General features: G+C 37.3%; 1 protein-coding gene across 5 annotated transcripts in view; it reads left to right on the top strand.

Annotated features, from left to right (window-relative positions):
- Positions 1-16,325, top strand: part of PRKCA (protein kinase C alpha) — a 311,156-nt gene that overhangs the window by 233,966 nt on the left and 60,865 nt on the right. For all 5 annotated transcript variants that reach the window (XM_030534523.1, XM_030534521.1, XM_030534525.1 and 2 more), the window contains 3 exons: positions 11,497-11,653; positions 11,775-11,909; positions 12,483-12,579. In XM_030534523.1, the coding sequence (XP_030390383.1) occupies positions 11,497-11,653; positions 11,775-11,909; positions 12,483-12,579 (389 nt within the window). The remainder of the gene's footprint in view (positions 1-11,496; positions 11,654-11,774; positions 11,910-12,482; positions 12,580-16,325) is intronic.

The raw sequence follows: 16,325 nt of genomic DNA, 5'->3' as shown, positions 1-16,325 counted from the left end.
AGGCAGAACTGGAAAGGCGAGAGAGAATACATATTCCATTGAACATTTTCCTGTATTGGTCCTGTAAAAGAAGGATGCTATTAGCTTAGCACAGCTACCAAATTCTCCTAGGGAGTTATCTTCATCTCTTATCAGGATAATTGTTCTTGGTCTCCTTATTTAGCATCTCAAGACCTTTATTATTACCTTTATAAAATAGAACACTTCCTCCTAGTATCGTTCAAGTATTTCAGCTTGTAAAGGGACACACAAAGGAGAGAAGAAAGTGTGTGTGTTTGTTGTTTTTAATTAAACTATGGCTTCCTCAGAGTGAACGCTCATTGAGAGGTGGTCTCCAAAAAAGTCTTAATTCATTTTCTCAGGGATATTTTCCATTATTCTGTTTTAGCCACACACAAAATATCATGCCTCTAATGGAGAGGGGAATTTCTTCTGCATTTTGACACCCTGGTTACAGGAACCTGGCCTGTCTTGTTAAAAATAGGATGCCATCAAAGAGGTGGACCACAGAGATGGTAGTTCAGTGCAAGTATCATCATCCTGTTCCCTCAAGAAAAGAAATGCCTGATCAGTTGAAAAAAGATGTTAAAGGGTACTAATTATGCAGACAAAAATACAAATAGGCCAGATCTCTTAAAACAAGAAGGAGCAAGATAATGACATTTTTTTGTTTAACAGCCTGTGTTTAGTAGACAGTTTTGTCTTTTCCTTCCCAGTTAATCTTTGAACTCCTCCTTTCTGTTTCTAGAAGGTTGCTTTTTCTCCCCATTCAGTGTTCCCTGCAGCAAGAGGTAGGAAAGAAATAGCCTTGCACTTACTCTCCTGTCCCCGAGCTGTTCAGGCTGCCTCCTAGATCAGCAGCGTGTGCCAAGGCTATTCAGTAATTTTTTTCTCCAGGGAGCTCTCTGTATCCAAGCCTCAGAGAATGATTCTGCATTAGTTTAACTAATATCTGGAAATCTAGGCAGAGTTTAAATGCAGAGAATTAGGGTGAGAACACTGTGTTAAAAATAACTGAGCAGGTGTGTTCACTGGATTTTTTAATGAAAACCTTCCAGTAGTGTACATCCTGTACAGGGCAAATACCATTTATTCAGTTCCTCACTTGTCTCATATTAGACTCTAAGAATAAAAGTCATGAAATTGTTTCTGTCAGAGGCCTGAACTGTACAAGCTCCAAAGCTATCAGCACATTAATAAAATTACATATACTGAGCTTAAAAAAATGTTTAAATTGAGAGATTCATACTGAAGGTTGCTGCTCCATCCTTCGCTTGTCCCATTTCACTCATGTCCTGCTGAGTCCTCAGAATACTAATGACCATACAATATTTTACTGCAATGATTCAGTTAAGGGCAATGTAACAACTTTAATCCCTCCTGGGCATTTCAACAGCATTTACAGTAAATTATGGTAACAATGGCTCATTTCTTCAAGAATTGAAAGAGAAATTTCATCTTTCCCTCGCCTCATGGATGAAGATTTGATAAGAGAAAAGGAGCAGCTGAGAATGGGGAAAATTGCCATAAAGCTAGAGCCATCCCTTCCCCAACTTGAAAGTCCTCTCAGCCAGCGCTGACGTGGTGGGCTGCAGAAAGCAACTGGTGTCTCATTCAGAGCCTTCCACTTGCCCACCAAACTTCCCCATTGTTCTTGAAGCCCATAGAGAGGAGTGGGAACAGTATACATCTCATCTTCCCAAGTGCCTTTTTCCTCAGATACCTCTAAATGGAGAGGAGAAGGGGCTTGGTGCAAGGAAGCTAAATTTAGACTATGGCAGAATACAAGAAAGAATAAGGTCTAGAGACATAGAACCTCCCACCGAGGTCATCCTGACACCCGTCCTGGAGAAGTCCAGCAGCCAACAGTAGGAACAGCTGTTAAGTGGAGCATAGATAGAGATGCAAAACTCCTGTCAAGCTGCAGCCTCCTACACACATGCCAGAGAAGGTCTGTTTTTTACTTTTTTTAAATTTTATCTTTATATATTCAGTTTACTTTTTAAAGTAAAAATTGATGGGACATGTTTCTATGAACTAAGTACTGCTCTTAGCACGTATCATGTATGTATATCATGTGGTTAGCATCTTATTGTGGAACAGTATATGCAATCATTCAACATATCCGTTATTTCTACCCTGAAATGTCATGATGTCAGTGATGCAGATATTTCATTCATTTGAATGGACTTACGCCTAGTAGAGAGAATAGATGATGAATATATACTGCCTAAGTTGCTTACAGGAGCAATAATCTTTTCAGACAAGAGGTAGTATCTCTTTACACAGAGCAACAAAAATGATTAAAGATCTAGAAAACATGACCTATGAAGGAAGATTGAAAAAAATTGGATTTGTTTAGTCTGGAAAAGAGGAGAGTGAGAGGGTACATAACAGTTTTCAAGTTCATAAAAGGTTGTTACAAGGAGGAGGAAGAAAAATTGTTGTTCTTAATCTCTGAGGACAGGATGAGAAGCAATGGGCTTAAATTGCAGCAAGGGAAGTTTAAGTTGGACATTAGGAAAAACTTCCTAACTGTCAGGGTGGCTAAGCACTGGAATAAATTGCCTAGGGAGGTTGTAGAATCTCCATCACAGGAGATTTTTAAGAGCAGGTTAGAGAAACACCTGTCAGGGATGATCTAGATAATACTTAGTCCTGCCATGAGTGCAGGGGACTATACTAGATGACCTTGCGAGGTCCCTTCCAGTCTTATGATTCTGTGATAAAGGACTGTGAGCCTGATTCTGAGTGGTGTTTGAACACCTACAACTCTCACTGGATTTGCTAATGCTCGGCACCGCTCAAGATTTAGACTCTTTTGGACGTGTTGCTTTTTATTATTTTGATCCATTTTCCAAGTTGGAGCATGGCAAAAAAAAAAGCCTAAAAATGTTATTTTTTTAATACTTTGTCATTTAAATATAGCTTGCTCAATTAAAATATTGTTTTTAAAAATAGTCTAGCTGGAAAGCTAATTTGGATATGGAGATTCAGTTCTTTGTCCTCATATCTCATCTAGTGCTGATCACAATAAGAGATGCTTCATTTTTCTGAAAACCTCAGAGGCTGATGCAGCCTGAACCTAACCTTCCCTTCCCTTCCCTTCCCTTCCCATAGAATGTCGTGCCTGTATTTGACACAAAGGAAAGGATGTGTGCACGTCCAGAATGTGTCAAGTTGCAAAAAGTATCTTAGTTTAGGGTGCACAATGGCTTAATTTATATTATGAGACAATTATGACTAATTTTTCCGATGCAAATCTCTGAAAAATTCACTGAATAAATGGGATTGTAACCTATGTTGCACCTTTTGTTTTGTACCTCTTTTTCTCCTTTAATAATTTAAAACCATATATAAAAGAAATTGAAAACATCAAACCCAGGACCAGGTTAATATGATTCCTTTCCAGCTCCGATACTGATTTCAATAGACCTGATTCCATCAGGTTATCTATTTTACTTTGCAAATTTATTGTAGTCCCACAGTTCCTCCAAATGGACACTTTATGTATTGCATTCAAAATATGCCGCACGAGCATAAAATTTGCTCATTTATTGTAGCATACAGCTCTTGTCCTATCACAATTTTAGTATGTGAACATTAGAAACCTACCCAGTATGTGAGACACCCTCCACTTCCCCCTATTTCCCATCATACTTAATGACTCCTCATTAAATTCAGAGTCCAGTTCAAGGCCTCTGTGTTGATACTCAAAGCTGTCCATGGGATTGGCCCTTGTTACCTAAGAGATCACCTCTCCCTCTGCAGCCATTTCTCTTCAGGACAGCTATCTTCTACTAGAACAATAAAACTGTCAGTCAATAGGGAGAGGTTCATAAGTGCAGGAGACAGGACTTTCACAATGGCTGGCAATGTACCATGACATTTGTGAGAGAGAACAATGAACACAGAACAGACTACACCCAGAACTACATTCAAAACTTATTTCAACTTTGTTTTCCCTTGATAATTTCTTCACACACACAGAGACTCTCAACACACACTCTTGCTCACACAGGCAAAAATCTATCAACTAACCGGGCTATTTGTTGCACTGGCTCGGAAGGAAGAGAAATATTAATTTTATGCCAGGTTCTCAGATCCTGAGATGATATGGCCCATACGAACAACCATTTTAGGCAAGCAGATAAGATACAAAGATAAGAGTGGCGGCATACTGTACCCAGAGACTAGGAGCAAGGAATTCCTGATATTTAATATCAGCTCTTACATTGTTGCTGGCTTTGGATAAGTCATTTAGGCCCCAGTTCACAAAAGCATTTAAGAATGTGCTTAAATATGTTGCAGAATCAGGGCTCTGTTGTGCTCATTTCCTCGTTTGTATAATGAGGATTATAACTGCTTACGTCACAGGAGTATTGTGGGGGTTTATTAAGTACTCCAAATATTTAAAGCATCGTATAAGTATTTATTTAATTTACGTATTATACACTTAGTGATTGTGCTGGTATCACGGATAAATTGCTTTGAATTATTTAATACATTTATGTGCTCCAGTGTCGCCTCTATTAGCTTTGTCTGGTGATGCTGTAAAATACAACTCATTAATTTGAGCTCTCTTCTAAAGAAAAGCAGAGGTATGTAATGGAAGTTGGGGTGGGAGAGCTTTTATCTCCCAAATTGAAAAGATGCTGCTAATTACAGTTTGGCATGTAGATTTGTTTTTCTCATGCCATCATTTTGGTAAATATTATTATTACTTATTTGTATTGCCTTAGTGTCGGGTTCCGGAAGGCCCATTGTACCAGGTGGTGGAATGCATACATGTGGAAAGAGACAGTTCCTGCTCCAAAGAACTTATAATCAACTATGAAGGGAAACTCAGGCATAGAGAAGCAAAGTGACTTGCCCAGGGTGAGGCAGGAGGACAGTGTCAGAGCCAAAACTGGAACTCAGGTTTCCTCGTTCCCAGTCTAGTGCTGTATCCATTCGACTATACTGCCTTTCTAAACAGGACATTTATTTTTCACATAAGTTTGTTTTTATTCAATTAATGTTTTCCCAGCCATTTTATCAGCTGTAGCATGCATTTGGATCCTGTAGAGTAATAGAGATTTAATCAACGTAGTAGCAGATCAATTGACTGTGCTGTCCTTTTTGTTTCTTTCCTTATGACTTGTACAAATATTGTAAAAAGTAAAATTTCACCTGCGCAAGCGCTGTCATTCATTTTAAGCAAGTAGTATAAATACAATATGCAAATACACCTGTCAGCTGATACTTACACAGTGGCCCATTCCACACCCCCTTCCATTTTTAAATATTTCATATAGTTTTCTTATTTGTAGTTGGCCAATATTCAAAAATGTATATTTTACTACTTGGAATGTATATATTGTGCAAACATGGTACTGAATAAAATCGTTATTTGACTTTGTATAGCACCTTTTAATACTTTAGGATAATGGAGCTATTGTGTCATGTTAGCTAATAATTCTGCTTTTCACCGTGCTTTACTCTGACATCCGTATTGTCTTTCTGTCATTGTTTGTTGTTTTCTATTTGACAGCAGCAGTGCACAGTTGTAAATCCACCACAATCACGCCTTTATTTTCAGACGGAAAACAGATCCTATTCTGAAAATGGTGCCATAGCTGGTTTGCAAGTCATTTGACTGCTGGATGCTGCCGAAAGCTGTCCTCTTCCAGATCTATAAATATTGAGAGTAAACAACGTATTATAATATGCCTGGGTGGCTCAGATGGTACCGTTCTAACATCTAGGCCAGGAAGTCATTGGTTCAAGTGCTAGGCAGTACTTGAATTTATGCTCAGAATCTGACAATGTGATTCAGTGTTTGGAGGATGCTGTGACATGAGATAAGTTAAAACAAAATTTCCTTTCCTTGAGTCTGGTTATGTTCCAGGATCCCCATGTCCTGTCCAGATAAAATAATTTCTAACATTCATGACTGTGAAAGCTAAGGGTGAATGCACAAAGTCACTTGATTATAATATCTACAGTAACTCAATTTCTACAAAACGCTTAGGGATATGTTATTAATGAAAGGCCTCCTGTAAAACCAAATTCTAGCCTACAGCAAAATTGTAAATTCCTTTACAGCTTGTGATAATGTTTAGAAAACAAAGGTATCCCCTGCGTTTCAATTATTGAGCATGGTTATTTTCCAAATATTGCACCTCTAGCCCCTTAATAAATACATTTAATAATGAGTTGATAGTATTGTGACCTTATGTGAAATTTATTTGACATGTTAACTTGTGTTGCTTTCATTCTTTATCTGTGCTTGACAGCTGGTAATTGCAAAGTAAAACATCTCAATACCGGCTGAATGATTAACATTAAGTATTTAAATTAAAAATCTAAAGATGTGCAGTTATTAAATTCCAAAGCAGAAACATAATACAGTCAGCTCAACAGATGTGTTCTTGCCACATTTGATGTCACAGAGCAGTTAACATCTGGTATGCAAGTCAAATGAAAATATGCCATATATGACCACAATGTGGGTTTTCAGCTGTAATGAAAGATGGTCTCCCCTCTAGCATTTCTTACCTAAAAATCCCACCTTTGCTAACCCTCTTTGATGCTATCATTCCCACTGGTGGAGCTGAATATGCTTCTGTGGCCACTGGCATTTTTAACACTGGGTCATCTAGATCTGCACCAAGCTAGGTTAGAGAAGATTGTGGTTAAAATTTTGGCAGCCACCAGATTCCGCTGTTGCTATCAGCATTGGAGCTGGACTGGTGGTAGCATCAATGGCAAATAGGTGACACGAAAGCTTAGTGTAAACAGATATCTCTGTAGCAGGAGCACCCAAAAGCAGACACCATCACTGTAAATATTTGCTGCGGTGGATAGGTTTAGTTACTGTAAATAGCTTTTAATCAGGCATGTGGGTCAGAGAGAGACCATCTCAACTTAAGTTTATGAAATACGTCAATTTGTTATAAGAAATCAAGAAACATTCGTCTGGAATGAATATATCAGAAGATTCTTTTTCGGAAGTTCCAAGTTCGAACTTAGGGTCAAATAATAGTTGCATATTAAACAGTTTTGTATTATTTTGCATGTATCTTGAGTAGTTTCAACAAACAAAGGCAAAGAAAGAGAAGCAATAGTTGTGCACACCAGGAAATTCTACACCTATTAGTGTAGTTTAACTACAGTCACAGTAAAGTATTATCATTTCGTGAAATCGGATGGGAGAGTGTAATATTAATTTTTAAAAACACAAAGTTAAAGACAGAAATAAATGGATTAAGTTAAGAAAATCCTTGGCTTATTTATTTGTTAAAAATTTTTAGGAGATTTTTGCCATCTTGGAATGTGGGGTTTGGAATTAGTGGGAATTCTGTTGATTCAACTAGAGTAATGGGAAAAAAAATACCAAACAAAAAATCCCACCACATATACCATAAGGCTCTGAGGGCAAAGTTTCAAATAGGGGACAATTTTAAAATGTTTGCTGGAAGAGTTCGTGATTTTTTTAATTACATGAAAATTCAGTGTACTTTGAAGAGTGTCATGCCAAATTTTGGAACAAAATTTGATTGTTCAAGTCAAAAACAGATGAAGTTGAATCCTGCTTTAAATGCAGATCTCAACATCAACTGTGTAGCAACTATTCACTCCCACAGTTTGATCAAGAGGTTGTTACGCAAAACAAAAGAAAGGAAAAAGGGAGTGGTGCCATCTTCGGTTGTGGTGTAGATTCTGGCTCTGTAGAAGGTACTCGTTTTTTTTTTTTTCACTTTATAGCAAAGAATTGAGAGTCAGGATTCTGGGGTTGTGTTCCCAGATTTGCAATTGAATCACTGTGTAAGTTTTGCATGTCACTTAGCTTCTCTGAATCATCATTTTTATTTGTTGACTACCTTGGGCCTCCGTGCTTGTCGTAAGTATTATTTACTTATGTATTTATTTACTATAGCGCCCGTTATGTGCTAGTTGATTTCCAAACACAAGAGCCAGTCCCTTTTGAGTCTCCATTTTTCTGGATCCATTTACAGTATTGCTGCATTGGGATTCTTGGGGATGCTTTTTCTTATCAGACAATTGTTTCATTATTTCAGTCTTAAGGGGAGACTGTCAGCTTAAAATCTAGTCCATTTTTTAAAAGGAAGTCAAAGTAATATTGTATCCGCAACTACGTGTGCTACCTCTGTTGTGCCAATTACTGATAATTGCTATTTTCCAAAATGATTTGTAATTTCAGGTGCCAAACTTGAAATTCAGTAAAAAGGGGCCAGATATCTAAAAAGTGCTCTGAAAATTAGGCTGTTTTAAGATGTCTCAAATTTGGCATCCAAAAATCTGGGCTTTTATGCGGGGGTTCCCCCCTTTCTTCTTCTGTATAAAAAGGCTCATACAAAGGAAACTGACTAACTGAGCAGAGAGAGCCATCACCAGGCATATGAAGTCCCACTTAAACACTCAAATAGCATCTTGGTGTTGCATAGGTCATGTGCAACCCCTGTACACAGGTGAAATTCACTCTTCCTGACTACATTGGGGAAGCAAATCAAAAGAATTGTCAAATATACAAACAAAATGAGGGAGAAAATATCCCACCCTTTTTTCACTAACTTCTTTCATTTTTAGTATTTTACATTTCAGTTGTAGCAACAAGAAGTTTGAAGTCAGGGATCAGATTTTTAAGTTGACTGTGTCCCTATAATACTGTTGTAAGAAGTGGTGCATGTTAGGGATGGGTAAGAAACAGCCTCATATATCCAAAAACGACATCCCAAAAACTGGGAGTTCAGTTAAACTAGGACCAAAACCCAGAACACTCTGGATTTCATTTTGAAAAACAAGTACTCCTGTTTTGCCTTTTTTGCTCGATGCAGATTCTGAAAAAGGGGGAGGAACCACATTTCTGTTAGAAATATTAGACTTTGTTTCCTTTAATAAATCAGTTGAACATAAGGAAAAACTTGAGCAACTGTCATTTAACAACTTGATGCTTTAGTGATTTTGCAGTTACCAATATTTCCCTGTAGAAGTATTACTATATTTCATCTTAAACATGGGTATCTGCTAAAGGCAGTACCTTAGACTCTGTCAGTTGGCATTTCATTTAGCATTAAATGGATGATTTTCCAGGTCAGAAAATTTGTTTTAAACCCAACTGGTATGCTACTCCAGTGACGTTGGAGAGGAATAGCTCTTTTTAGATTCAATGATTGTCTCTGGTAACAGCTGACAATTTCCTTTTAAAATTTCACCAAGTTTTCAGTTCATCATAATTCAAAAGAAATCAGATAGGAATCCTGTTGTGCTTATGGCAGAGCTTGGAAATGGAATGTTCTGCTGCACTGAAAACAGACAGATTGAATTTAGAAATTTAAAACGAGAAATAATGGTTAATAGTTTTGAGGTAAGAGTCTCCATTACCCTGAGACCTCTTTATGCTGTTCCAGTGTCTTAAAAGCAGTTGCTCTCTTTCTCCCCTCTCGCCCCCCAATGCACTCAGGAATGCCCTCCGCTGGTGTTCCGCTGGCAGAAAAGCTCTATGCCAGCATCCCTTGCTGCCCCAAGGGACAGGCTCAGAAGAAGTAGCCTAGGTCAGAACACTGCTGCACTGCCGCTGTTCTTGGCTGCTCATAGCCCTTCAGAGCCCATAGGCAGACTGAGTACAAGTCAGAGCAGTTCTGGGGAATATGGAGCTCTCAGGACAGTGAAATGTGTAGCTCAGAAGGCTACTCCAGTGAGCAAAATTTTATACAAACAAGCCACTGGTTATATTTATGGTTTGGATATGCTTATTCAGCCCACAGTACGCTTTGCAATTGAATGGCCCAGATTGTCCTCTGTGATATGTCCTGTGGATCTCTGTTGCTAACCCTGCAATTGTTCCACAAATGGAACCTGCATTAAAGTTAGAATTCAGCACAAAGTGGGGGTGGGAACAGTTTCTGAACAAGGTGAAATTCACAAAGCTGCTATGCCACTTAAGCCTCCCTTAAACACTCAAAATAGCATGACTTTCATGGCACATTGGACTTGTGAAGGTTCTCTGCACGGGGGAGAATTTCAGTTAATACATCTACTCATCAATTTAAAGCACTCCTCCGCTGTGGCTGCTGGACTGTTTAATTAATGCTTGCTGCTGATGCAGTTGCAGGTGGACCAAAATCTGGGTGTGCTGAGCCTCTGATGAATGCATCAGTTCCCACTGATGTCAGCAGTTGCTTGACACCTCTCAGGGTATGGCCTTGTGAGACCCCAACTTGAACGTCGACATGTGCAGACTATAGACTGTTCTCATCTGTCTCACACACCTGTTCGGGATCAATACCATATGGGATGTTGATTCAGAATCTAGAAAGTACAAAATGGGCACATTTGTGGTTCCCCCCTTCCCCCAATATCATAAAATTGGAAGGCTCTACAACTTTCATGTGCAACTTCAGATAATTAAAACAGCATAGTAACCTTGCTTTAAGTTTCTGATGTGTCTGTTCACATTCTTGCCGTGGCTCCATCTCACATTTTCATGAAGATATAGTCTGTAGAGAGTTTAACATTGTATGTTCTCCAATAATAAATTATAAAAAAAAGTGTGTACAGATTACCCACAATGCAACACATACCTTGTGAAATCTGTTGTTTGTTCAGGTACCTGTGTGGCCCTGTTAACAGGCTATATAAGCACCAAAATAAACAGCCCTGTGGTTATATAATTGAGCACATAGATTACTTTAAAATACATTAAGCAAAATGGCTTCGTAGATATTGCAGGCTTACCCAGTTGCATTTTTAATGGCTTCTGAACTTAAATCAGTTACAGTATATCCAAGATCTCCCTCCATTGTATATGAACCCGTTTCAAACTTACAGAATTAAAAAAATCCACTCTTCTCAGTCCTTGTGTTTCGTGACAGCAACTTAACATCTTTTTGTAGTCAAGGTACCAACATTTGCAAAGCTATCCTACTCTTGTATGCTGCTGAATGCAATAAGATGGGTCTTGTGATTCAGCAATTGAACAAACAATACATCTGTTTGCTGTGTTCCCAGACTTCTTAAATTCTCCTTTTATTCATTTTCGCAAGTGCAGCAAAATGTAACACAGAGCTGCTATTTGTCCAAGTTAATAAAGGCACATAGAATAGTTACCAACTTAGTATTGTATTTGGTTGCCGAACAATCATACCATGGGGAGAAAATAACCTTTGTGGTGTGCCCGTGTTTTATGTGCATTGTCTAACTAACTGACCATTTCTTCCTGCCATGCTCAGGGCAGAAGCAAATATCCAGAAATGAACCTCAGCCCACAGCAGTCAAAGTTTTGTCCACTAACCTGATCTCATTAGTGGATCTGCTTGGGGGTTTTTTAGTTTTCTTTTCTAATATGCTTAAAATCAGTAATTTATATTTTTCTTTCCTGTGACTTAATATTATTCTTTTGTTGTTAATGTTTTGTAGTCCTATATAAATAGCATTATGCTATTTCTCTTCTATAACTAGATTCATAATACATTATACATTTTACATTTGCAGTACGAGAAGCAAAAAACTTAATCCCTATGGATCCAAATGGACTTTCAGATCCATATGTGAAGCTGAAACTTATCCCTGACCCAAAGAATGAAAGTAAACAAAAAACAAAAACCATCCGTTCCACTCTAAACCCACATTGGAATGAATCATTTACATTGTGAGTTAAATCTTTTTGTAATGCTATGTTATCTGTGCAGCACATGTGGTTTATTGAGTTATACTTTTGAGAACTTAAAGCATGCCTACTTTTTTCTAATTTTTTCCTCCCCTTTTTGTAGTAAATTGAAACCTACAGACAAAGATCGACGGTTATCTGTAGAAGTTTGGGACTGGGATCGAACGACTAGAAATGATTTCATGGGATCGCTTTCATTTGGGGTGTCAGAGCTTATGAAAATACCAGCGTGTGGATGGTAAGAGGTGCCCTAGGAAGTTTTAAAAAGTTACATAGCAATATTTTTAACCCCAAGACATTCCTTACGCTTTTTGCATAATTTCCTGTTTTTAGCATTTAATTTATAAATAATCCTCCCAAAATTAAAATACTAAAAGCAAAAACCTGCATTTGAATTTGTGTGTGAAACTCCTCCTGCAACCATCCAGTGCTGCAAACTCAATTCGGAGAGCAGAATTGTATTGATCTTGAATTGATCTTGAATTTGCAAGCCTATAACAGTAAATATATCATGATAAATATAACCCTGCTCAGAAACACATAGTAACTGATTTTACAAAACAACGTCATGTCGGGTCCTTGTCATGAATTACATGTCCACTTTAAACCTTATGAAATAGTTTTACTACACTATTGTGACAGTGGTTGAAATTCTGGCCCTATTGACATGACCGGGGATGATGCCATTGACTTCAGTAGGGATGGGATTTCATCCTATATTTTTAGACAGTCCACATATACGATACTAAATATATTTTAATGAGAAGTAAAATTAATTTGGCCCGTCACCCAGCCTCCATGTGTTCCACAGGTACAAGTTGCTTAACCAAGAAGAAGGTGAATACTACAATGTCCCAATTCCAGACGCTGATGATGATGGAAATGTAGAACTCAGACAGAAATTTGAGGTGAGGATTAAATATAAGTGCTGCTAGGTATGTTTTGCATACGTTTCTCCCTTGTTATATAATTGAACTTAACTCAGAAATACCTTTTTTTTAAAAAAAGAATAAGGCAGCTCATCATTGAGCTATGTTATAATTTTTGCTGTGCATTCTTGTAGGGTGTATTTTAAATATTAGTTTCAGGGGGTGCGGAGGAAATTATTATTTGTCAAGCACTGATTATTTAGAGCTTTAAAAATATGTACAAAGGGCTCTGTCCTCTCAGGTAAGTGAGTGACATTTCTGCATATGTACAGGAAAGAGAAACTGCAGAAAAAACATACCTGCAGCAGATATTGCCTGCCTACTGTGATGCAAATTGGAATGGTTGTTCCTGCCTCTTGTTGCAAATACACAGGATGTTCTAACAGAATACTTACTGTTCATTACACCTAGACAGACCTGGCACAGGTGGGAACAGTTTATATTCATGGCTCTGCTGGAACCAACTCTTGTGAACTCAGTATTCCTTCTGGCGCATCTACAATTCTTTTGAGACATTCGTAACATGGTGGCATGTTTCCTATTTCCTGGGATCAGCTACTGTACTTGTGGTCTGCGTCATGAAATAGAATTTATTTTATACATTTGAGAACTGTTTAAAACTCTAGTTGATATTTTCATTTTCTTCCATGTACAATTGTACTTTCTCCAGCATAAATTTATTTTGCAGTATTAGGTCTTTCCTACTCAAGATCCTGTTTACATTTTATCCTATCTAGATTTGATTTTTTCCCGTTGGACTATGAATACAGGTGTTTCAAATTTAAAATGACATCTAGTGTTGTTTTGAGGCTGAGTCTGTAGACAGATAAAATTGGTGTTGCAGACACAAAAAGATGTGGAGAATGTTTTAGAGTTTCTTATGCTTTTTTTTTCTTGCTAATATGGGGTTATATGTAATGGTAAAATATATCACTTGGGATTTTTTTTTTTCATTTTCTTACAACTTTTTGTAATAACCATTTTACCAGGGATAAGAAAAGGTGCTAATGTTGTAATGCCACATCAGTAAAGTTGTAAATAAGGTAAAAACTTAAAACAACTGCTTCATGGTCTCAGAAGACATTTCAGCGTCCTTCAAAAGTCACTATTTTTCATACGTGCAAAAAAATCTGGGTTGTCTACAAAATGCAAAATGATCATATGTCCCAAATTTGGATAACAAATGCCACCTTTTCAGTAGCTTTAACTCATTTAAAATATACATTTTTTACTCTTTAAATTTCTTCTATATTCTATGTTCATCAGTAATATTTTACTAAAGGGAGATTATTGAAATGAATGATGGCATATGAAAAGCTCTTGATAGATTATATGTGTTATTTCATCCTTTAGGTTTTACTGTGCAGTATACAATTTTTTGAACTGGATTACTGTGTGTGTTTGTTCGTTCATGATGGGTGTTGATAATGTAGAAATGAAAATCTAGTTCTGCATTTCTCAAGATGGCTACAGCACGAAGACATGTGCCAACATAAAAAGAAAGGGTAATGAGTTGGGCATCAGCTGCCAGAAGTAGATGAAGCTAATGACTTTTGTTTTGACTATTCATGATGATAAAAGTGAGGTCTCCTCTTTGGCCTACCGTGGATCAGCAGTCATGGGTTCTATCATAACATCAGTACAGGGTACAAGGTAGGAACTTAGGTGAAATGCAGATTTAAGGCATGGCCAGAACTAGGGGGAAAAAATCCAATTCTAGGTCAGTATTATTGCAGAGAAGTATGGAGAGACTGCTTTCTTTTAAAACATCATTACTTTCCTCAAAAATGTATTTATTCTATCCGTCCATATTAGGCATTTAACCACTAAACATGTGATTTGAAAACAGTTTGTCAGCAGTTAAAGTTTGCTGCAAACTATAAAGTTTGCTACAAGCACAAGGAAGTTGTAATGATATGCTCTTGATCATGAACCTACCGGAAATACGTGAATTACAGATTTAAAATATTTCAAATTTTGAATTCCTCCAGAAAAAGGAGGAAAAATGGTCATATTTTCTATTAACAATATATTTATAAATAATAATATATTAACCATTTATAAACTAATAGTGTTAATAAATGGTTAATTAAAAAAAAATCCAACAGGTCAATAGGTGGCTGATAATAATAGTTTATGAGCATCTATAACACCTTCTTGGTGACTGGGTAACAAAATGGCATATGAAATTCAATGTTGACAAATGAAAAGCAGTGCACATAGGAAAACATACATACTGTATGAAAACAACTGTACATACAAAATGATAGGATCTTAATTAGCTGCTACCACTCGAAGAGCTCTGGCAGACACTGGATATTTCTCTGAAAACATCTGCTCAACTTGCAGTGGCAGTTAAAAAAGCTAGCAGAATGTTAGGAATTATTAGAAGAGGGGTAGATAGTAGGTAGTAAATATAATAATGCCACTATATAATCCATGATATGCCCACACACTGAATACTTCATGCAGTTCTGGTCATCCGGTCTCAAAAAAGATATATTAGAATTGGGAAAGGTATGGAGAAGGACAATAAAAATGATTACGGGTATGGAACAGCTTCTGTACAAGGAGAAATTAAAAAGACTGGAACTTTTCAGCTTAGAAAAGAGATGACTAAGACGGGATATGATAGATATCTATAAATCATGACTGGTGTTGAGAAACTGAATAAGGAAAATGTTATTTACTCTTTCACATAATAAGAAAAAGGTGTTACCCAATGAAATTTATGGACTGCTGTTCTTAAAATTAACATAAGTATCTCACGCAATGCACAGTCAACGTGTGGAGCTCATTGCTAGGGGATGTTGTGAAGGCCAAAACTGTAATGGGATTCAAAAAATATTAGATAAGTACATGGACGGTATGTCCATGAATGGCTCTTAGACAAGATGGTCAGGGATGCAACCCCATGCTCTGGGTGTCCCTAGCCTCTGACTGCCAGAAGCTGGGAGCAGATGATGGGATGGATCACTTGATGATTGCCACTTCCTCTCATTCCCTCTGAGGCACCTGGCATTGGCCACTGTTGAAAGACAGAATACTGGGCTAGATGGACCATTGGTCTGACCCACTATGGCCATTCTTATGTGTATTCGTCTGCTAATGTGCTTATGCCCAGCTACTGATAACTTGTTACAGACAACATCTCTTAATCATGTGCTAACCTTTCTAAACTATTTATAAATGTATTCTTAATATAAAACATGACCGGCAAAATATGCTTGAGTCTACAAAGCATTAGCACTCTAATGTAAGTTGAGGGCACTAAGCATCTGCGAGACTTGGGCTATTTAGTTAAATGTTTATTAGCTGATTTGCCAGTAATATTCTTTAGTTAAACTTACTAACTGAAATATTAATTAAATAAACTGATGTCCAGTTTTTTATGAGTAATATATTGCAAATAGTAAGTCCTGCACACTTGAAATGACTTCCAATGAATGTTTGATTGTAATAGGCATAGGTTTCATTCTTTTTGTGAGGTCTTACAATAGATCTATCATGTGAGCCATTTTCCCTTCTTGTGAGAAATTCACATTGGCACCTATTCAGAGTGTGTGCTTATGTGTTTTTTAAGAGATGTTACTGTGTAGGCACCTGAATACTGGAAATCTGACTTTGGTAGCCCAGCACTCTAGAAATCAAAGGAAATAATCTCTCATACAACAAATGGACAAGCGCAACCAATGAGATGTGATCTCTATATGACTCTTGTAATT

The sequence above is a fragment of the Gopherus evgoodei genome, chromosome 15 (assembly GCF_007399415.2).
Source record: "Gopherus evgoodei ecotype Sinaloan lineage chromosome 15, rGopEvg1_v1.p, whole genome shotgun sequence".
Taxonomy (NCBI): Eukaryota; Metazoa; Chordata; order Testudines; family Testudinidae; genus Gopherus; species Gopherus evgoodei.
This window is presented reverse-complemented; position numbering and strand designations above follow the sequence as displayed.